This window comes from Mobula hypostoma, chromosome 1 (genome assembly GCF_963921235.1).
Source record: "Mobula hypostoma chromosome 1, sMobHyp1.1, whole genome shotgun sequence".
Lineage (NCBI taxonomy): Eukaryota > Metazoa > Chordata > Chondrichthyes > Myliobatiformes > Myliobatidae > Mobula > Mobula hypostoma.
The window spans coordinates 227,341,634-227,364,476 of record NC_086097.1 but is presented as its reverse complement, the minus strand read 5'-3'; the positions used below and the strand labels follow the sequence as shown (position 1 = coordinate 227,364,476).

The 22,843-nt window shown below is 40.8% G+C and overlaps 1 protein-coding gene across 1 annotated transcript in view; it reads right to left on the bottom strand.

Annotated features, from left to right (window-relative positions):
* The window catches only part of LOC134349574 (paramyosin), a 674,039-nt gene that overhangs the window by 195,709 nt on the left and 455,487 nt on the right, over positions 1-22,843 (bottom strand). Inside the window, exon 18 of the mRNA XM_063054149.1 lies at positions 8,947-9,085. Within this exon, the coding sequence (XP_062910219.1) occupies positions 8,947-9,085 (139 nt within the window). The remainder of the gene's footprint in view (positions 1-8,946; positions 9,086-22,843) is intronic.

Genomic DNA, 22,843 nt, shown 5'->3' with positions numbered 1-22,843 from the left:
CGTCCTGTTAGATCTTTGTTATCCTCATGTTTCCTGCAGGCAATGGTCTCTGCCTGACTCCAATAGATCAGTCTCCCTCACTCCTTCTCTCCTCACCTCCAGCATCCATTCATTCAGTTGTGATTCACCACAGTATCTGGAGCAGTGCTGTTTGTACCGTGTTATGTCCCTTTCAGAACAGCTTTTGTTAATTAATGGCTTAGACCTGAGAAAACAGGGCACAATTTTAAAGAGCCCGCTATTCAGAGTTCAGAGATCAATCCTGGCGTTCTTTGTAAGGAATTTCTGTATGTCCTTCCTGTGGAATGTGTGGGTTTTATCAGGGTCCTCTGGTTTCTTCCCACAGTCTAAAGATGTACCAGGTAGGTTAAGTATTCATTGTAAATTCTCCCATGACTAGGTTAGGGTTAAATTGGAGCTGTTGGGGGTTGCTAGTCAGTGTGGGCCAAAGGGTCAAAATAACCTATTCTGTGCTCTATCCCTAAATAAGTAAATTTTGTTGGGAAGAATAAGGATAGATAATACAATAAAAATAGAATTCTAACAGAAAGACCTGGATGCATATGTACAAAAATCTTTGAAGATGGTAATAAGTTTGAAAAAGTACAAACGTAGATGGAAGAAAGGGAATTCTGGGGTTTTAATAAAAACTTTTTATAAGAGAAAAGAAAGGGAACTAGGTTAAACCTTTATAACATCCTGGGTTGGCATTACTGAGGTATCATGTTTATTTCTGAAGACTGTGCTTCAAGAAGGCTGTGAAGATTTAGTAAAGGTGCAGGAATAGATCCATCGTTTAATTATGTGGGTGGAAGAAGTAGGTGGGATATTCTCCTTTAAAAAGCCTTGATAGATGCGTTCTATCAAGAAAAATCTAAAACCAAGTGAATAAAGAGAACCTGTTCCCAATGGAGGATCATTATAATGCATACAGATACTAATTGGTTAGGATAACCATAAACCATATGATGTTGTTTTAGCTGTGTTAAAACATCACTGACAAATAAACATCATATCTATCTGGGTTTCTCAACATTAATCAAGTCCTTCAGCCTGTACACCTACACATTAATATGCATTCCAAAGATTTGACAAAGAAATTACTATTTGACCTTTGCAACTCTATCACTCTGTATTTGCGTCTCCCTTTAAATTATCCTTGAAATTCCATGTTAACACTATGTTAGTTTGTGACTGTGTCACGGATGTTGCTCTCCTATACTTTCAGCAGGCTTTTCCTCAACCAGCATTCTTCTGATCATTTGCATATTCTTTTTTTTCCCCTCTGCTACAAAATCATAGCCAGCTTTAATCCTTTACAGAGTCCTGACTGGTCTGATTTTGCTACTGGCTTCCAAGCAGCATTTGGTTTTATTCTCTGTGCACTAGTTATCATGGACATGTGATATTAGTGGAAATGGATGAAAGGCCAAAGAGGAAAAACATAGTTAGTCATCATCTCCCGAGCTGACATTTCTTCTGTTAAACCTGGAAATTCTCACATTGATCCTCCCTGTGTACAATTGGTGTTACCTGGACATCTGTGTAAAGATAAACATGAGGAATTCTTCAGATGCTGGAAACCTAAAGCAACACATACAAAATGCTGGAGGAACTCAGCAGATCAGTCAGCATCCATGGAAATAAAGGGCTGGGGAGGATGGAATCTGATAGGAGATAAGAGCAGACCATAGGAGAAGGAAGGGGGAGAGGCATCGGGGGAGGTGATAGGCAACTAAGAAGAGGTAAGAGGCCGGAGTAGGGAACAGAAGAAAAGAGCAGGGTGGGGGATTTTTTTTTAAACCAGAAGGAGAAATTAATAGAAATGCCATCAGGTCAGAGGCTACCCAGACAGAAACAAGGTGTGGCTCCTTCACCCTGAGGGTGGCACAAAGGAAGGCCGTGGCCCAACATGTCAGAACAGAAATTAAAATGTTTGGCTCTTGTGAAGTTCCGCTTTTGGCGGATGGATCAGAGATGTTCGACGAAGGGGTTCCCTGCGTCAGGAGCACTGGAGCACTGGAGCACTGGACACAATAGGCAACCCCAGCATTATCAATAGTAACTCACTTCTCCTCACATCACCAGTCCCATGCTTTATTGTTTACAGAATTGATTAAAAACTTGACAAAATGTTTAAAACACTAAATAGCTTTATAAGATGGCAGAGTAACATCAATCTTCAGGTGTGGCAAGTAAACCTATATCATAGTATTTTTGTTGGCACATCTTGTGTGACCAGGCTCTGAAAACCTTCGCCTATCAGCGGTCGGGAATGTACAAGGACATCTTTAATCTCTCACTGCTGCAGTCGGAGGTTCCCACCTGCTTCAGAAGTGTGACAATCATACCAGTGCCCAAAAAGAGCTTGGTGAGCTGTCTCAATGACTATTAGCTAGTGGCACTCACATTTACTGTGATGAATTGCTTTGAAAGGTTGGTCATGGCAACTTCTGCCTAAGCAATAACCCAGACCTGCTGCAATTTGCCTATCGCCACAATTGGTCTACAGCGGACGCAATCTCAATGGCTCTTCCCTTGGCCTTGGATCATCTGGACAATAGCAATACTTGCAAAAGGCTGCTATTTATTGGCTGCACTCCAGCATTCAGCACAGCCATAACCTGAGTTCTAATCAAACATCTCCAAAATGTAGGTCTCTGCAACTGGATCTTTGACTTCCTCACCAGAAAACCACTTAAATAATTTCTCCTCCTCACTGATAATCAACACTGGTGCACCTCTAGGATGCATGTTTAACCCACTGCTCTACTCTCTCTACACCCACGACTGTGTGGCTAGACACAGCTCAAACACCAGCTATAAATTTGCCAACAACACAGCTAATGTTGGCATAATCTTGGATAGTGATGAGGAGGTGTACAGGAGTGAGACAGATCAGCTGGTTGAGTGCTGTTGCAGCAACAACCTTACACTCAACGTCAGTAAGACCAGTAAATTCACTGTGGACCAGGAAGGGGAAGTCGAGGGAACACACTCCAGTCCTCATTGAGGGATCAGAATTGGAAAGAGGGAGCAGTTTCAAGTTCCTGGGTGTCAACATCTCTGAGGATCTATTCTGGACCCAACATATTGATGCAATTACAAAGAAGGTACAACAAAGCAGCTATATTACATTAGGAGTTTGTGAAAAATTGGTAAAGACACTTGCAAATTTCTACATATGTACCATGGAGAGCATTCTAACTCGTTCATCATTGTCTTGCATGGCAGTGCCACTGCATGAAATACGAAAAAGCTGCAGAAAGTTGTAAACTTAGCTAGTTCCATCATGGGGACCAGTTACTCAGCATGCAGGACACCTTCAAAAGGCAATGCCTCAAAAAAGCGCCATCCATCAATAAGGACCCCCATCACCCACGACGTACGCTCTACTTAATGCTACCATCAAGGAGGTGGTACAGGACCCTGAAGGCACACACTCAACATTTCAGGAACAGCATCTCCCCCTCTGCCATCAGATTTCTGAATGAAGAATGAACTATCTCAGTACACTATCTCAGTATTTTTTCCTTCTCATTTTGCACTACGTATTTAATATATTTTAAATATGTACTTCATATTTTAATTTATAATTTTTATTACTATATGTTGCTACATACTGCCTCTGCAAACTACAAATTTCATAATGTATGCCGGTGATATTAAACCTGATTCTGATTCTGTTGTGGTGCCTATACTTGGGATAGGTGTGCAGTGAAGTTCAGGGAAAATGAATAGAAGTTAGTCCTGGATAATTAACAATTTTTGAATATATCAGTGGGTTTTTAAGGATTGCCAGTTTCTTCTGGAAAGTCATGTTAGTACCAGATAAGAGCAATGATTGACAATGATAGATATTACCAATGCATTGTATTGAACTTATTGCTCTAAATTTAGCAGAAATTAAAAGGAAACTCAGCTTTTCACAATTATAAAAAACATTGTTGCATATTTATGTGCAGAGGGACTCTTATATTACATAATTCTATTACTCAGATACTATAATGTTACAGCTTCCCAACTAAAAATTGTCTCCAAAAATTTAGTCTCTTAAAAAGAACATTCCTAATTTTCAATGTTTCTTTCAATATAGCCTATTATAAACAAATTGCTTACTATTTATTAGGAATGAACTCCTCTATCACTGAATTTGTAATATTATGTTTATTCTAAGTATTTAATGCAAAATGACTTACAGTTATCAGAGCAGGCTGTAATTATTAGCCAATCAACATTGCCTCATGAAATATTTGGGTGTTATTTGTGTGAACTACTGGACACAATCTCTCTCATAGGTAGTAGCTCATGGCTAGGTAGCCACACAGGCTCTAGTTGGTGGGGGGCAGGGAAGAGGGTGAGTTCTGAGGTAACTAATAAGCCAATTGTGGAATTTTCCTTTTATCTCCTTTCTCCATAACAGTGGGAGATGGAAATTGAATTGGGATTGGAGTTGGTTTATTATTGTCACATGTATCTATACAGTGAGAAGCTTGTCTTGTATACAGTTCATACAGATCAAATCATTACACAGTGTACTTAGGCAGAACAAAGTAAACAATAACAATGCACAATAAAGCATAACAGCTGCAGAGAAAGGGTAAACATAAGGTGCAAAATCATAATGAGGTTGATTGTGAGGTTAAAAATCCACTTTATCGTATCAGGGAACCATTTAATGGTTTTATTACAGCAGGGTAGAAGCTGTCCTTGAGCCTAGTGGTATGTGCTCTCAGGCTTCTGTATCTTCTGCCTAATGGGAGAGGGGAGAAGACAGAGTTTCTGGGGATGGGGAGGGTCTTTGATTATGTTGGCTGCTTTAGTGAGGCAGCGAGGAGTATTGACAGAGTCCATGGAAGCGAGTTCTCAGATGGTTATTTTGTGGGAGAAAATCAGAAAGAAAGGAATGTGAACACAAGGATGAACACTGTAAATTGGAGATATGGTGAATGATATTTTATCAGTGTTCATGACTATGATGTAACATATTAACTATGAGTTGATCAGAGAATAGAACTCAAAGGTTAGAGTCCAAGCAGCAGGGTGGAACCAAAGCAGATCTTGAGAATGTTATAATAATTGAACTGAAATTATAAAAGAATGGGTAGCAGCAAATGGGTTGAGGTAAAGCAGAGACTAATATTACAGGTCAGGAATTCAACAATATTACTGATGGAAAGAATACAAGATTCAGCTTAATCATTCATTTTTAAAATATGTATTGCAGCTATATTTCGTATGTCTATACTGAATGGGATTAACAGCCTGAGAATGGAATTTGTAGTGAGAGTGGAAGTCAAAAGGTTGCTCTTCACAATGTTTCGTTACAGGTAATTTTTAGCTAGAAAGTTAGAGAGGCAGTTTGCAATGCAAAAAAATAATCAAACTGCTGGGGGAACTCAGTGGGTCAGGCAGCATGTCTGGAGGCAGAGGGATCACTGATAATTTTGGTCAAGACTTTGCATCAGGATCTGATAAAGGGCCTTGACCTGAAACATCAACTCCACAGACAAATTCTGACCTACTGTCATAAGGTGGTGGCTGGGAACGGACCCAAGTGCAAAACACAGACACTGAAGTACTAGGGACAGGACTAGGATACAGGCTGAGGGCAAGGACATGGACACGAAAACCGGGAACCCGGAACAGGACTGGACAAGAGAGCTAGGAGCCCGGGCTTGGACTCCGAGCCAGAGACTGGACAAGGACCCAGTACCTGGGTCTTGCCTCTGGCTCGGACCCCAGAACTAGGCAAGGACGAGGCTTGGCAGGCAGGCAGAACGAGGCTGGTGTCTTCAGGCTTGAGGCTAGAGGCGAGGCTTGGCAGGAGGCAGGAGGCTGGAGTCTTCAGGCTGGAGGCTAGAGATGAGGCTTGGCAAGAGGCAGGAGGCTGAGGTCTTCAGGCTTGAAGCTAGGCAGGCTCCTCCTGGGCAGGGCGCGGTTCACCTGGGCAGGGCGTGGTACTCCTGGGCAGGGCGCGGATTACCACCCGACGGAGGCAAGGGACAGGAAGGGACAGAACCAACCGCAGGTAACGGCAAGATGGCCTGGCTTACCTGACGGAGGCAAGGGACAGAACCAACCGCAGGTAACGGTAAGACGTCCTGGCTTACCTGGGCGGAGGCAAGGGACAGGAAGGGAGCTAGGTACAGGGTGGCTCCAGGACAAGACTGCAGGCGAGACGAGGCGAGAGTTATCAGCAAGACAAGGCAAGGCTTCAGGCATTGCAAGGAGAGACGAGAACTTCAGGTGAGGCAAGGGTTACCGGCAAGACAAGGCAAGGCTGCTGGCAAAGCAAGGCGAGACCAGAACTTCAGGCGAGGCGAGAGTTACCGGCAAGACAAGGTAGGGCTTCAGGCGAGGAAACAGAGGGCAGAGGAAGGGATACAAGGAGTAAGGACAAGAACAATCCAGTAGCCACACCCTGGTCTCTGATGGTATTTATGCAGCCAGCCCCAACGAGCATCAGCTGCCTCAATTAGAGCTCACCAAGAACAGAAACAGGGTAGACTGGAAAACCTGGAGCAAGGGTCGATGGACCGGACCGTGAACCAGAATATGGACTTCATGGACCGGATCATGACAGCTACTGAGTTACTCCATCAGTTTGTTTGTGACATGTCTGTGATACCCCTTTCAATGCAGGTAGTGAAGTGGTCAAAGTCAAGAATGGAAAAGTAAAACCTACACTAGCCAGTATACATGTGATTCAAGATTTAAAATTGTTTAATGTAATTTCCAGTACACAAGTGTAAAGGAGAATGAAATAATTGTTATTCTGGATCTGATGCAGCACAAAAAGCATGATAAGATAAAGCACATAATAATAAAAACACAGAATAAATATAAATACATAAGGTAGCTTATATACATAGATTGATATTATATCCATAAAGTAACATTAGGCACATGAGCATCTGTAAATAAAGTGACTCTGACAGGAAATGATAAAGTAGATGTGGTGGTGGGGGGGCGGGGCAGGGGGGTTCTGTTAGTAGACGGAGGTGTTGATCATACTTACTGCTTGGGGAAGGTAACTATTTTTGAGTCTGGTGGCCCTGGCGTGGATGCCACGTAGCTGACTCCCAGTTGGGAGTGAGACAAACAGTCCATGAGCAGGGTTGGTGAAACCCTTCAAGATATTACCAGCCTTTTGCTGGCACTTTTCCGTATAAGTGTCCTTGGTGATGGGTAGGTTGGTGCCAGCGATGCACTGGGTAGTTTGACTGTCTATTATCGAACCTTCCTGTCCACTGCAGTGCACTTGCCATACCATGCTGCACTATTGCATAGTGGTCAAGGACAGATCTCTTACCTAAAGACAAGCTGTTTTGATGTCTTATTAGCTTGAAGATAAATTAAAAGGAAGGGCTAATGATGGTGCATAACATGCAAATATTACTACCAATCTTCCGTCCTTGGACTCACTTTACACCGCACTCTGTCGGAGCAGTGCTACCAGGATAATCAAGGACACGACCCACCCAGCCAACACACTTTTCGTCCCTCTTCCCTCCGGGAGAAGGCTCAGGAGCTTGAAGACTTGTACGGCCAGATTTGGGAACAGCTTCTTTCCAACTGTGATAAGACTGCTGAATGGATCCTGACCCAGATCTGGGCCGTACCCTCCAAATATCCGGACCCGTCTCTCCGTTTTTTTGCACTACCTTACTTTCCATTTTTCTATTTATGATTTATAATTTAAATTTTTAATATTTACTATTGATTTGTAATCCAGGGAGCGGGAAGTGCAGAACCAAATATCGCTGTGATGATTGTACGTTCTAGTATCAATTGTTTGGCGACAATAAAGTACAAAGTACAACATCTATGGTGGATTTTATGCATATGAAAAATATAAATTATCATAAAAGTGCTCAGACCTTTTAAATACTTTTTGAAGTTTAAATTCTTTCTGAATATTACTGTAAAAACCAGTCAAATATATTTTGCGCAGTATTGATTATGAAAACCTCCTTAGTCAGACTATACCTTCTTCTCCCCATCTGGTTTCAAAGAAGTCTGAAATTCAATACTAAGATTATCTGCTCATCCAGTTTTCACTGAAGGAATTTGTAATATGGATTTATTTTCAGGCACAAAATAATCATTGTTACTTTTGCTATTTGAATGTTTTAACTGTCAGCATCTGTTTTTACCTTTGCAAGTAAATTGCATGAATTTCACATTAAATCACGCTTATTATGCAATCGATGAGTGAGATTTGGCATTAAACACATAAATACTCTGAAGACTGGATCTGTATATAATTTTTTCTCATCCCTCTCAGCTTCAGTACCATTGTAAACATTTGCTGAGGGAAAAGTTGTTATCTATTCCCCATTCTGATTGTCTCAGCTTGTTCTGTGTCTTTCTAGGACTTTATTCATTTCAACCACTATATGGAATCTAGAAGTTTACCACAAACAGAAATAACCTGCATATAATTTCACACTTTATCACTTGTCATTCATATTTGATATTACTGTTATTAAGATCTCCATAAGTTAATTAGTAAATTAATGTAGTGCCCTAGATTTTTCTGTTGCAAGTGAGAAACTGACAAAATAGACAAAATCACTAAAGCAAGAGCACATTAAAAAAAGAATGACCATGAATTAGCCAAAATAAATACATATTCGTGAGAGAATACAGGGCCATGAGAGTGTGGAACAAGCTGCCAGTACAAGTGGTGCATGCGAGCATGATTTCAACGTTTAAGCAAAGTTTGGATAGGTACATGGACGATAGGGGTATGGAGGGCTGTGGTCCCAGTGCAGGTAGATGGGAGCAGACAGCTTAAATGGTTTTGGCATGGACCAGATGGGCCAAGGGGTCTGCTTTTGTGCTGTACTTTTCAATGACTCTATATTCTGTTGTGTATCCATACAGATTTACTTTCCTTGAACTGCAAGTATTTCACGCTCAGATCTGATAATTGATTACCTGCTGCCGTAGAGTTTGGATCTGATCTTTGGTGTTTCCCAGTTCCATCATGGTGCTTTGACTGTCATCATGGTGGTCCACGATTTCCTGCTGTTGCTTTATCATATTCAGTTCATTTCTCAATTCCTCTTGTTCTTGTCTGGGTAAACAACAAGAATAGCATTTTCATACATGACCAAGGACAGTATTTAATGTTGGTGATTAGGTATTGAAGGTTGCTTGGAAACAGTGCAATGAAATAATTCACAATTATCGGCCTACAGAAGTTTGGGGCACAAATAAGACTAGTTATTTCATTATGTCTGTGCAATCTTTTTGCTAGAGCAATTCATATTAAATTCCACCTTTGTGTGGCAAAGTTTTGGTTTAAAAGAGTACACTGGTAAGCTTGATTGGTAACAAATTCTATACTGCAACAGTCTGCAAATAAAGGAGTCCTTCTATCATTTTTGCTCACACACTCAATGAGAACCTTAAATTGCTGATCCTTTGGCACTAATTCCAGAACCAAAGGAAAAAGTCTCCACTTTATCGATATCCAACATGTAAAAACACTGTTCTACTGGAAATATTCCAATTGTTGATTTGATATCACAGCCAAAGTTTCCCACATCTGCAGTATGCTAACAATTCCAAGAGTCACTATGCCTTAAAAAGAAATACTCCAAATTTTTTAGGAATTTATAAAAAGGTAAATTTAGCAATCCATATCTTAAAGAAGATATAGATATGAACTCCAAGGGTTCAAACAGGCATTTAATGGTTTTCACCCAAGAATCCATTAAATTATTTACTAACATTTCTGCCAGTATATTTCTAGATCCCTTATTTTGGTGAACTTGTCTTTCCTTGTCCTTTTCTATTACATTGCAACTTATCTATGTTGTTCAGTTTTGAACTATCCTCATCCCATTCACTACCACACTTTCTTGCATTGGTTCAATATCGATTCAAGTTATACCCACTTATCACTGTATTTCTCTGATTAATTCACCACCTGCTCCAACTGTGCATGGTGAAGATACTTCAAAGCTTCAAAGGTTCACTTTCTTTATGTATGCAGAATACAACTCTGAGATTTGTCTTCTCCAGATAGCCATAAAATATAGAAAACCATAGAAATAGTTGAAAGAAAGACATCAATCTCTCCCGCATAAAAAGAAAAAGAAACAAAAACTCACAAATCCCAACCCCCCCCCCACCCTCCCTTGCACAAAACTAACAGATCACCCACATGGAGAAATAATAAGAACATCAAACCCTAAACCCTCAGCCCACCAATCGGCAACAAACAAGAATGGGCAAGAACATAAAAAAAAACATAGAACTGAAAGAATCCAATATGAACTACAGACCAATCCACAAATCTCAGAGTTTTGATAACATCTCCAAGAGCATTGGGACACAGCAGCCTCTCCAAGGGCAATTCAAACCAGTGGCCCCTCTGAGGGCAGCGACTCGAATCAATGACTTAAACAGTAACATTGTTTAATAATTTTATTTAATAATTGTTTAATAATAAAAAAAGGCTGGAAGCGTTTCCTCCACCAAAACTGATGATCTATTTTTAAATTGCCAATAGGGACGTAGGAGCTTTACAAGTGAAATATTTATCCCAAATATTTGGTCCCCTAATCTGAGGAAAGACATCTTTGCCATAGAGGGAGTACAAAGAAGGTTCACCAGATTGATTCCTGGGATGGCAGGTCTTTCATATGAAGAAAGACTGGATGAACTGGGCTTGTACTCGTTGGAATTTAGAAGATTGAGGGGGGATCTGATTGAAACGTATAAGATCCTAAAGGGATTGGACAGGCTAGATGCAGGAAGATTGTTCCCGATGTTGGGGAGGTCTAGAACGAGGGGTCACAGTTTGAGGATAGAGGGGAAGCCTTTTAGGACCGAGGTTAGGAAAAACTTCTTCACACAGAGAGTGGTGAATCTGTGGAATTCTCTGCCACAGCAAACTGTTGAGGCCAGTTCATTAGCTATGTTTAAAAGGAAGTTAGATATGGCCCTTGTGGCTACAGGGGTCAGGGGGTATGGAGGGAAGGCTGGGTTCTGAGTTGGATGATCAGCCATGATCATAATAAATGGCGGTGCAGGCTCGAAGGGCCGAATGGCCTACTCCTGCACCTATTTCCTATTTTCTATTTTATTTTCTAAACAGTGCAACAATATCTAAATCAAAACAGTGTAGAATAAAATGTGGAAGTATACACAATGCTTTCAAACTTTCATATTTCTGGTCTTATTTTCACCCCATATTAATTTAATATTTTTCCTCTTCCATCATTTTTCTTACCTAAAACATTCAACTGTTTTTCATAAAGGATGAAGGACTAGACGTCTAACTACAGCATATAAAACATTTCATATTAAACAACATGCTTAGTCACATGAGGTGTGGCAGTTTGACATGGTATAACATATCCAGAATGACATTTCAGTAATGATAGCTTTCTAGAAGCTGTTGTTTCTTCCTTAGTCTATTCTTTCTATTTCATCCAGCTCCTAATCACCCAACCATTACAATATCACACAGAAACATACTATTGTCCTCCTCTAAATCACTTTCTATCGTAAATACAACAGATTCTGGAGATACTGGAAATCCAGAATTTTGGGCCGAGACCCTTCATTGGGACTGGAACAAAAGGGGGAAGACACCATAATAAAAAGTTGGGGGGACAAGCTGGAAGGTGATAGATGAAGCCTGGAGGGTGGGAAAACTATGGGAGAAAGGGAAGAAGGAGGGGCCACCAGGCGAAAGTGATAGGCAGGTGAGCAGAAGAGTGGGGTGAAGAAGAGGGAAGGAGAAGGGGAAAAGAAAAAAATTACTAGTAGGAGAAATAATGTTCATGCCATCAGGTTGGAGGCTACCTAGATGGAATAAATGGTACTTTCTATCAAGTTGATAGAAATGTTATTTCCACCAAGGTCTCTGTCTATACTTCTCACTGCCTTGGTAAAGCAGCCTGCATGATCAAAGACACACCTATGCCAGATGGTCTCCCTTCTTCCCCACCCCCTCTCCATTGGGCAGAAGATACAAAAAACTGAAAGCATGTACCACCAGGCTCATAGACTGCTTCTACCCTGCTGTTATAAGATTACGGATGGTTCCTTCATATGATAAGATAGACTTTGTAATGACATTGCACCTTATTGTCTACCAGCACTGTACTTTCTCTATAGCTGACACACATTATTCTGCACTGCCTTTGTTTTACCTTGCACTATACCTCAATGCATGTCCATTCATTACAACGAAGCATTATTTGTCACATGTAGGCAAGACAAGTTTTACACTGTATCACAACATGTGACAAATAATAGACTAATTTACCAATTGTAGAGCATGTTTTAGGCTTTAGAGATCCTGTTATGAGAAGTGTTCAAAAAAACTAATGTTTTCAAAAAAATAAAGATTATAAATTTTTTTTGATAAAGTATGGTTTTCACTGCTTGGTAAGTCAGTAACTAATGGGCTTAGTGGCAATTTGTTTATCTTACAAGTCTAAACTGAATTTTTGATTAAAAAAGAGTACAAATCCCAATTTTAAAATAAAGTTTCTAACATAAAAGCATTGGTATTATTAATTATGCTGAAGTATTGGATTCTCATTAAATTCATATGGTTTATTATTGTCCTTCAAGGAAAGAACTCGCTGCCTTAAGAGATCTGACCTGCACCTGTTGTCAAGCAAAACCATTGACAACAAGATCAGTTTGACAACCTGGCATCAAACTAGGCAATAAATAGGACACAAATACACCTAAACTTGTTGCCTTAGTCTACTCCATAAACATATGGTGGCTAATGCTGGATTTGAGAGAGCTGTGGCCAACATAGCCAAGTGAAACTCTGACATACCTTTCAATAAAATATTTAGTATCAGTCAATAAGAAAACAGATTATGAGAGGTCTTGCTTAGGACAACAATAGCTGAAACAGATTCTGTAATCACAAAATAATCTGCAGATGCTGGGGTCAAAGCAACACTTAGTGTTGCTACAGATTCTGTAATTACTTTCAAAAAGTAAGCAAATAAACATTTGCAAAAAAGAAAAAATATATTATTTATTATATATAAAATATATACTAGGAAAGGGGCAGGTTGATTGGACAAAACAATTAGCACACATATAATTTGAATAATCTCATTCCATGCTGCAATATTTTATTATTTGACTAATAAGATCTAATATCAATAAATGTTTCAAGATATGATTTTCTCAACATAAGTTATTCTTGTAAAATTGATTTAATATTAAATTAAATTGCAAAACAATAACAACTGTCATTGTTATTGAATTAATGGTAATGGTAACATATAGCAATTAACAGTTAGTCTATGATGGCACTACAGCATTCCAGGAAATCCAGCTGTACATGTTAATAAATTACCAGGCTTATTCTTCAAAAGTATGTTTCAATGAATAATGAGATCATTCATTATTGAGTTAGGCATATTTGAGCAGACATGCAATCAATTAATAAGTTAAAATAGAACTTTGTTGTTTGAAATAACATAGGAAACAAACTTTTGAAGCTTTTGAATTTCTTGAGAAAAGCTGCAGTATAAGCATGTGTAACTGGAACAATTATTTCAATAGATTGTGACTGAAGTGAATATACAGGAAGCAGGACTCCCCTTTGTCCCCTGGGTAGACAAGTAATGAGTTATTTGATATGAACAAAACTATTGTCAGCAGCACACAGATGAGAGGTGAAAATTATGCCTCAAAAGTATGGCTACAAAATTTAATCAATAATATGTCTATTTCTGCCTTTCCACAAGGGGCTACAAAACACAGCTTCAAACAATCAATTCTATAAATTATTACAATTTCCAGCTTCATAGATGGATGTTCTAACAACTTTTAATAGCTGCAAGAAGCATTAGAGTTTGAAATAGTGAAACAATTCCTTCCAAACTTTCAGTTAATGGTGTTTGTATATGCATTTTTCCCTTTCACTGGTTGTAAAGCCGGATTTATTCATAAAATAGAAAGTAAAATGCAGAGGAAAAGAACAAAGAAGATTCCTTCAGTGTACTTAAGGTAACAAACATTATTCAAAGTGGTCAAGGTGGAGGTCTTAAAATGTCACTACTGGTTAAAGAAAGAAATGTCTGCTTTAATACTATGCCTTTCATAAGGTCTTGTTAGTGCAAAGTGCTTTACAGCCGGTGAGTTGTTATAGCTGTATAGTTGGAGTTGTAAAGGACAACTTGTGCAGAACAAACAACAATCTGGTAATGACCAGATAATGTATTATTAATAATGCATATTTTGTGATAAACATTGGTATATACTGAAGTATTCCTTCCTGGATTTGGTGACAAAAAAATCTATGTTACTTGAAGTTCAAAGTCTCCTATGAAAGTTACTACTTCCTCGGTACTGAAGTGTCAGTCTAGATTTTTGAATTCAGATGTCTAGAGCAGTAAGCCTACAAGCTTCTACGTACTTTTTTTGCTATTTTGATAAAGAATCAGGTTCTGAAGTTTACCACTGAACAATTACCAGATGTTGGAGATAATGTAGTCATTACAAAGGACTTTGAGCAGTACCTAATGGTGCATCACTTTGTAGGTGCACTTGTTGCTAGAGCTTAAAGAAGAATTTTGAAATATATTTGAAAACTCTCCACACCATTTTGACAAACTTCATCAAGGTTATTATTATTCATACCAGATATTTTCAGTAAATGCCTTGTGGCGTTTTGTGCAGGGGGAGGAGAGTCTGAGGTTTGTTGTTCTTGTTGCATTTTTTTGTTAGTTTTCTGTGTGAGGAGAGGAGGATTTGGAGGCTGACGTTCTTGTTGTGTTTTGTGCGGGCGAGGGGGTTTAGGGAAGAGTCACCATTGTGTTGCTGCTCCTTTTTGTGCCAGGAGTGGGGTGAATTTGCTGTTTCTCTCTGAACTGACTTCGATGGTTTTTTTGGTTTTGTGGCTATCTAGAGAAGAAAAACCTCAGAGTTGTACACTGCATACATACTTTGATAATAAATGAACCTTTGAACCTTTCGTACTTCGCAATTTTTGAATGTCTTTTAGATATTAGCAAGATAAAACTGCGCTTGGTCCTAATGACACTGATACGATCGGCTTTGGTTTGGAGGGAGGAAAGATGGCCATTCAAAGTTCAAAGTACATTTATTATCAAAGTGTGTACACCATATACAACCTTGCAGGCAGCCACAAGACAAAGAAACACAATAAAATTCACAAAAAAATGACACAAAGATAGTCAAACATCCAATGTGAAAAAAATGAAAAAAAGGGCAAATAATCAAATAAAAGTAAACAAATAATACACAGAACATGAAGCACAGAGTCCCTGAAAGTGAGTCCACAGCCACAGTTTTAGTTCAGGGTTTCAGCCCGTCCAGGAGGACTGATGTTTGCAGGACACAGTCACTGAGTCAATTCAGCATTGAGGCCTGATGGTTGAGGGGTAAAAATTGTTCCTGAACCTGGTGGTTTCTGATTCTTATTCCTGTTGTCAGTAACAAGAAAACAGCATGGCCTGGGTGGGGGGGGGAGGGTCTTTGATGATGGATGCTGCTTTCCTGTGACAGCGCCCTGTGTAGATATCGTCAATAGTGGGAGGGTTTTACCTATGATGGACTGGGTCATATCCATTCCATTTTGTAGTATTTTCTGTTCAAGGACATTGGTATTTCCATACCAGGCTGATACAAGAGGAAATAACAAAGGACAAAGTATGTTCCCCTCTCTGTAGATCCATTAAACCTCTAGCTCTGCACTGAAAATCTTACTTATTATATCCTCTGATAGTTGAACTATTCTGCAACCTGTTACATTAAGATCATGGCTGGTTCTTTACCTCAGCACTACTTTTTTCCACTAACTCTGCAGGGTATATCTCTTAATTCCCTTAATATACTGATCTCTAATATACTCAGTGAACGAGCCTCCACAGCCCCCTGTGGTACAGAATTTCAAAGATTCACTTTGTTCTGGGCTAAGATGTTTCTTGTTAATCTGTCCTGAAGGACCAATTCTTTATTTTAAGAATGTGGCCCTTTATACTTGTCACCCTAACCTTCTCTTTACATCCACTTTGTCAAGTCCCTCTAGGATGTTACAGTTTTCAGTGAGATCATCTCTTGTTCTTCTCAAACATAAGCCTGGCCAGTTTAATGTCTCCTCATACAATAAACCTGCCTTCCCAGGAATCAGTCCAGTGAATCTTTGATGCAAGCCATTTATCACAGTTCCTTAGTAAAGGGGAGATGAGACCTGTGGACAATATTGCAGTTAGTTTCAGCTGAGCTTCATATAACTGGAACATGGCAATTTTTTACCTTTGAATTCAAATCCTTTTGCTATAAAATGTCAACATACTTTCCGTCTTCCTAATTGTTTGATACTAACTTTCAATGATTCATGCCTCAGTTTCCTTGAACACAAACAGCTTTCAGTTTTGCACGAATGCCAGCAATATAATTTTGTCAGGAAGCATGTGGCAAGTGCATGACAGCATCGATATGACCATAAGACATAGGAGTAGAATTAGGCCATTTGGCCCACCAAGTCTGCTCCACCATTCAATCATGGCTGATCCTGTTTTTTATTCTCCTCAGCCCCACTCCCCAGCCTTATCCCCATAAACTTTTAATGCCATGGCCAGTCAAGAAACTATCAATCTCCACCTTAAATATACTGAACAACTTGGCCTCCACAATTGCCTGTGATAACAAATTCCACAAATTCACCACCCTCTGACAAAAGAAATTTCTCCGCATCGCTATTTTAAATGCTAATGCTCTGCCCTCTTGTCCTAGACTCTCACACCATGGGAAACAACCTTTCCACATCTACCCTGTCTAGGCCTTTCAACGTTCGAAAAGTTTCAGTGAGATCCTTCTAAACTGCAGCGAGTAAGGGCCTAGAGCAATCAATTCTTCTTCATACGATAACCCTTTCATTCATGGAATCATCCTTGTAAATCCCCTCGAACCCTCCCAATGCCAGCACATCTTTTCTTAGATAAGAAACTCAAAACTGTTCACAATACTCAAAGTGAGGCCTCATCAGTGCCTCATAAGCCTCAGCATCACATCACTGCTCTTGTATTCAAGAACTCTTGAAATTAATGCTAACATGACATTTGCCTTCCTCACTATCAACTCTACCTACAAGTTAACCTTCAGGGTGTTCTGCACAAGGACTCCCAAGTCCTTTTGCATCTCGGATTTTTGGAATTTCTCCCCATTTAGAAAATAATCAGTATATTTATTTATTTTACCAAAGTGCATGACCATGCATCTTCCAACATTGTATTTCATTTGCCACTTTCCTGCCCATTCTCCTAATCTGTCTAAGTTCTTCTGCAGCCTTCCTGTTTCCTCAACACTACCTGCCCCTCCACCAATCTTTGTATCATCTGCAAACTTGGCAACAAAGCCATCCTTCCATCATCTAAATCATTGATATACAGCATAAAAAAAGCAGACCCAACTCCAACCCCTGCGGAACATCTCTCGTCACTGGCAGCCAACCAGAAAAGGATCCTTTTATTCCCACTTGCTGCCTCCTACCAATTAGCCAAGGTCAAGGTGACTTATGCACCTTTCAGTTTTTTGAACACCTTCTCCTCTGTAATAGTAACTGTACTCACTTCTCTTCCGTTACACCCTTCAACTTCTGGCACACTGCTCGTGTCTTCCACAGTGGTATTTTTTAAGTTGGACTAGACCAATTCCTGATGAATAAATGTGCTTAGGTGTAGGTCATTCCACACACACATGAAGGGCGTTGTTCAGTCCACGGATCTTCTTCGGAGGCCTTCAACATCTGCAGCGGTGTGAAGCAGGGCTGTGTGCTTGCCCCCACCCTGTTTGGCATCTTCTTCGCAGTCATGCTGAAGCACGCCTTTGGAACATCAACTGATGGTGTCTACCTCCACACCAGATCGGATGGGAGGCTGTTCAGTCTGTCCTGGCTGAGAGCGAAAACCAAGGTTCGCGAAGTACTCATCAGGGACATGTTGTTTGCAGATGACGCGGCACTGGCAACACATTCTGAAGAGCAACTGCAACGCCTCATGGACAGCTTCTCAAGAGCCTGCCAGGACTTCAGCTTGACCATCAGCCTGAAGGAGACCAATGTGTTGGGCCAAGGCATTGAGCACCCCCCTGCCATTACCATCAACAACTACGGGCTGGGGGTAGTTCACGAGTTTACATACCTTGGCTCCACCAACATGGATAGTCTCTCCCTAGACCCCGAGATCAACAGAAGGATCGGACGAGCAGCCTCAACATTCGCCAGGCTGACAAAGGGAGTCTGGGAGAACAGAAAGCTGACGATGCACACCAAAGTTGCAGTCTACGGGGCCTGTCTCCTCAGCACACTGCTTTACGGCAGCGAGACCTGGAGCCTCTACTACAGACAAGAGCGGCGTCTCAACGCCTTCCTCCTTCGCAGCCTGAGATGCATCCTGGACATCACGTGGATTGACTGAGTCACCAGCAATGAGGTCCTGGCCCGTGCCCAGATACCCAGCCTCTTCACTCTGCTCCAACAACGTCGTCTCCGCTGGCTGGGCCATGTACACCGCATGTCAGATGGGAGGATCCCAAAAGACCTGCTGTATGGGAACTGGCCTCCGGCAGGAGAGCACAAGGGCGGCCCCATCTTCATTTCAAAGACGTTTGCAAGAGAGACATGAAGTCACTGAACATGAATGTCGAGAGGTGGAAGGACATCGCAAGCAATCGCTTTCACTGGAGGCTGGATCTACACAGAGGTCTAAAAAGAGGAGAAGAGAAGCTGAGGCTTGCTGCTGAAGAAAAGCGCACTCGTCGGAAAAACAGCACCAAGACAACACGACAATGCCTTCAAGTGCAGTCGCTGCAGCCAAGACTGTCACTCCAGTGTGGAACTCTACAGCCACAACAGACGGCAGTCTGAAGCAAGACTTTCCAGGCACAGATCCATGGTCTCGTGAGACTAATAGATGCCACCACAGGTGTAAGTAGTCTTTTCAAAGACATTGAGAAACCTAACAACAGTCAATTATGCAATAAGGCAAAAGGCAATCCAACCTAGTGTCTGGTTTGAAATAATTAGTCCTTTATTTGTTGAGAATTCCTACCCATGCTGAGATCTTATTCACTTCATGCAAGATTGTAAGGTATCCACTGTATCAACACACCCAAGTATGTCGCCAAATCAAACCTTCATTCATCTTCCTGATGTCCACTTTTGAGTATGTCTAAAATGTGCATAATTTTACCATTGCAGGATCTTTGGTACCCACCTTTTCTGAAGTGCTTGCACTCATTAGCCTGATGTTCTGAAGTGTGTAACGCCCTGGGAAAGGTTTCACTGCTAATGTAATGGTTCCTCTGTAGAGGCAGTGTTTGGGTTATGGCTCCAGATACCGGGGGTTTTGGAACGAGAGGGGTGTTGTTTTTTCTTGTGTGCCCAAGAGCGAGGTATTGGCAGGCTTTGGTTCAGCAGAAGATGGAGAGAGAAGATGCCAGAATGGAGAGGTCGTAGACTCCAGGACTAAGTGGACTTGGAACAGGGTCGGGAGTCAATGACACCCGGGGGAAATCAATGGAGACTGGACAGGAAAATCGTGAGCTCCAATGTGCCCATTAGATTGTTTCATTAAAATGGGCCCTTTTCTTTTACAAAAGTTTTCATTACTAACCTTCTCGTCAAATTAAGAATTATAAAGCTAAATTGTTTAATTGAATATGGTATACTGTTTGTTATTTCGTGGTACTGATTTGTAATTGGGGAAAACATCACACAGCATCCACACAAATGAGATTTCACATGTTTGGCGGGCCAGAGAGTGTCTTCCCCTACACTAACGCCGCCAATCGAACCTGAGCACTACAAGTGTTTGCACTCATTTGCTCAAGTTTAGAGATGTGCTGCTAGTACTGCAAAAACTGACATAGACATCTAAAGACTTTAAACAACACAAAGAGTTCCAGCAGTTGATTGCAATACGTGTAGCTCTAGCAGGTCTATTGCATGGCTAAACGGCTTAAGAGAATGCTGAGAATAACTGAAATTCAAGTAATCACAGAAGCATTTTTATGGTAATTGTATAGGCAGTTATATTACAGTATGGAATTTACAAATGTTGACATATCAATCACTGTGCATGCTTGAATACACCTTTAATGAATCTATTTGACTGAAAGCCATAAAGATTCTTAACAACAAAATGATAATGAGAGCAGCACAGTAGCGTCGCGCTACCACGACGCTATTACAGCTCGGGGTGTCAGAGTTCAGAGTTCAATATCGGCATCCTCTGTAAGAAAACTTGTTCATTCTTTCCGTGTGTGTGTGGGTTGCCTCCGGGTGCTCCCAGTTTCATCTCACAGTCCAAAGATGTACTGGTTAGTAGATTAATTTGTCATTGTAAATTATCCTGTGATTAGGCTAGGGTTGAATAGCTAGATTGTTGGGCGGTGTAACTTACTGGGCTGGCGGGGCCTGTTCCGTGCTGTATCTCTAAATAAGAAATAAATAATCTTCTATTTGTACGGATTGTCACCATAAACACAGGGGTATTTGATGCAGTACAACATATCTGCTCATTGACATTGAAGCATTAGCCTGTATTAGCTTCCAGATGCAGAGAATACTTTAGGAAGTTGCACGTTTAGCATTTCTTCTTTGAGAGCGCACTGGGGCAAAATACTGCTATCTCCATCAGTGGAAACGCTTCAATGTTGCATCCAGTTTGAAAGCTTTCAGCAGCATATGAAGCTGAAGCCCACTGGGTTGAAAGAACTCAGGGACCTGTTACATTCAGCGCGCGCCAAAGGAACATACACATACACACAGTGGCCACTTTATTAGGTACACTTGTACACCTGCTCATTAATGCAAATATTTAATCAGCCAATCACGTGGCAGCAGCTCAATGCATAAAAACATGCAACATGGTCATGGTTCAGATGTTGTTCAGACCAGACATCAGAATGGGGAAGAAATATGATCTAAGTGACTTTGACCATGGAATAGTTGTTGGTGGCAGATGGGGTGGTTTGAGTAACTCAGAAACTGCTGATCTCTTGGGATTTTCATGCACAACAGTCTCAAGAGTTTACAGAGAATGGTGTGAAAAATTAAAAAAAAAATAAACATCCAGTGAGTGGCAGTTCTATGGCTGAAAACATCTTGTTAATGAGAGAGGCCAGAGGAGAATGGTCAGACTGGTTCAAGGGGACAGGATGGCAATAGTAACTCAAATAGCCATGCGTTACAACAGTGGTGTGCAGAAGGGAATTGCTGAAAACACAACACATCAAACCTTGAAGTGGATGGGCTACAGCAGCAGAAGATCATTGGCCACTTTATTAAGTATAGGACGTACCTACTAAAGTGGTTACTGTGTGTAGAGGGCTGGTATTGAATGCGTAGTCCCCTCAGGTTCCATTTTTTAAAGTTCTCTGGTGAGATGCAGAACCCATTGGAGCAGGTACCTCTGGTGAATCTCAGTGATGGTGCTGGATAAGGCTTCTCTTCGCCATGCCTGGTAACATCACCTCTCTCTGCCACTGGCTGTGCCTAATCCTGCCCTTTCCTCTGCTTGAGGGATCCAAGGCAAAGGCAGAGCTATGCATTTTCCATGTTGTACTGGAGGCATTATTAAACATTGAGATAACATAAAATACTGGTAAAGGATACAGCAGAGCATACATCAGTTGCAGATACAGTACGGGTGGAGAAATGGCAGATGGAGTTTAACCCAGCCCAGTGTGAAGTGTTGCACCTTGGCAGGTCAAATGTAAAGAGGCAATACACTGTTAAAGGCAAGCTCCTTAACTGTGTTGATGAGCAGAGGGCCCTCGAGGTCCAAGTTCATAGCTTCCTGAAAGTGGCTACACAGGTTGATGGGGTGGTTAGGAAGGCATATGACATGCTTGCCTTTATTAGTTGAGTTTAAAAGCCAGAAAGTTATGTTGCAGCATTATAAAACTCTATTTAGAAAGGATCTGGAGTATTCCATGCTGTTCTGATCACCCCATTATAGGAAGGATGTTGAGGCTTTGGAGAGGGTTCAGAAGAGGCTTACCAGGATGCTGTTTGGATTAGAGGGCATATGCTAAACGAGAAGTTGGACAAATCTGGGTTGCTTTCTCTAGAGTGGTGGAGGCTGAGAAGAGATCTGATAGAGGTTTATAAGATTATGAGAGACATAGATAGAGTACACAGACAGTAATTTTCCCATGGATCAAATGTCTAATACATATGAGGTGAGAGGGGCTAATTTCAAAGGAGACGTGAGGGAAAATTTTGTTTTACACAGAGACTAGTGGGTGCCTGGAATGTGCTGCCTGTGGTGGTGGTAAAGGCAAATACACTTCTAAGAGTTGTTTAGATAAGCACCATGAATGCACAGGAAATGGAAGAATATGGACATCATGCAGGCAGAAGAGATTAGCTTAGTTGACCATTAGATTTCTAATTTAATTGGTCTGGTACAACATTATGGGTTGAATTGTCTGTTTCTATGCAGTATTGTTCTATGGTCTATGATTTATTTGTTTGCACGTACTCTGATTTTATCTGTCAAGATTTTTTTGGAGATTATGAAATACTTTCATTTCTTGATTTGCAAGGATAAGGGTGATAACCACTAACAGGGGAAAAGGTCAACATGGGAGATTACATTTACTCTGTTTTTTACTGCACATATCTGTAATAGTTTTGTTTCTCTTTACACAGTGGCAGCGTGCTAAAGAACTGGGCCCTAGCCAAGAAGTAACTCCCAATGAATGTGGTTAACTACAGCTTGTTCTGCACTGTCCAGGAATGATCCTTCCAACACGAATTATGTCCATGAAGCTTGTCTGGTCACTACTGATCTGGCTAAGCCATTGA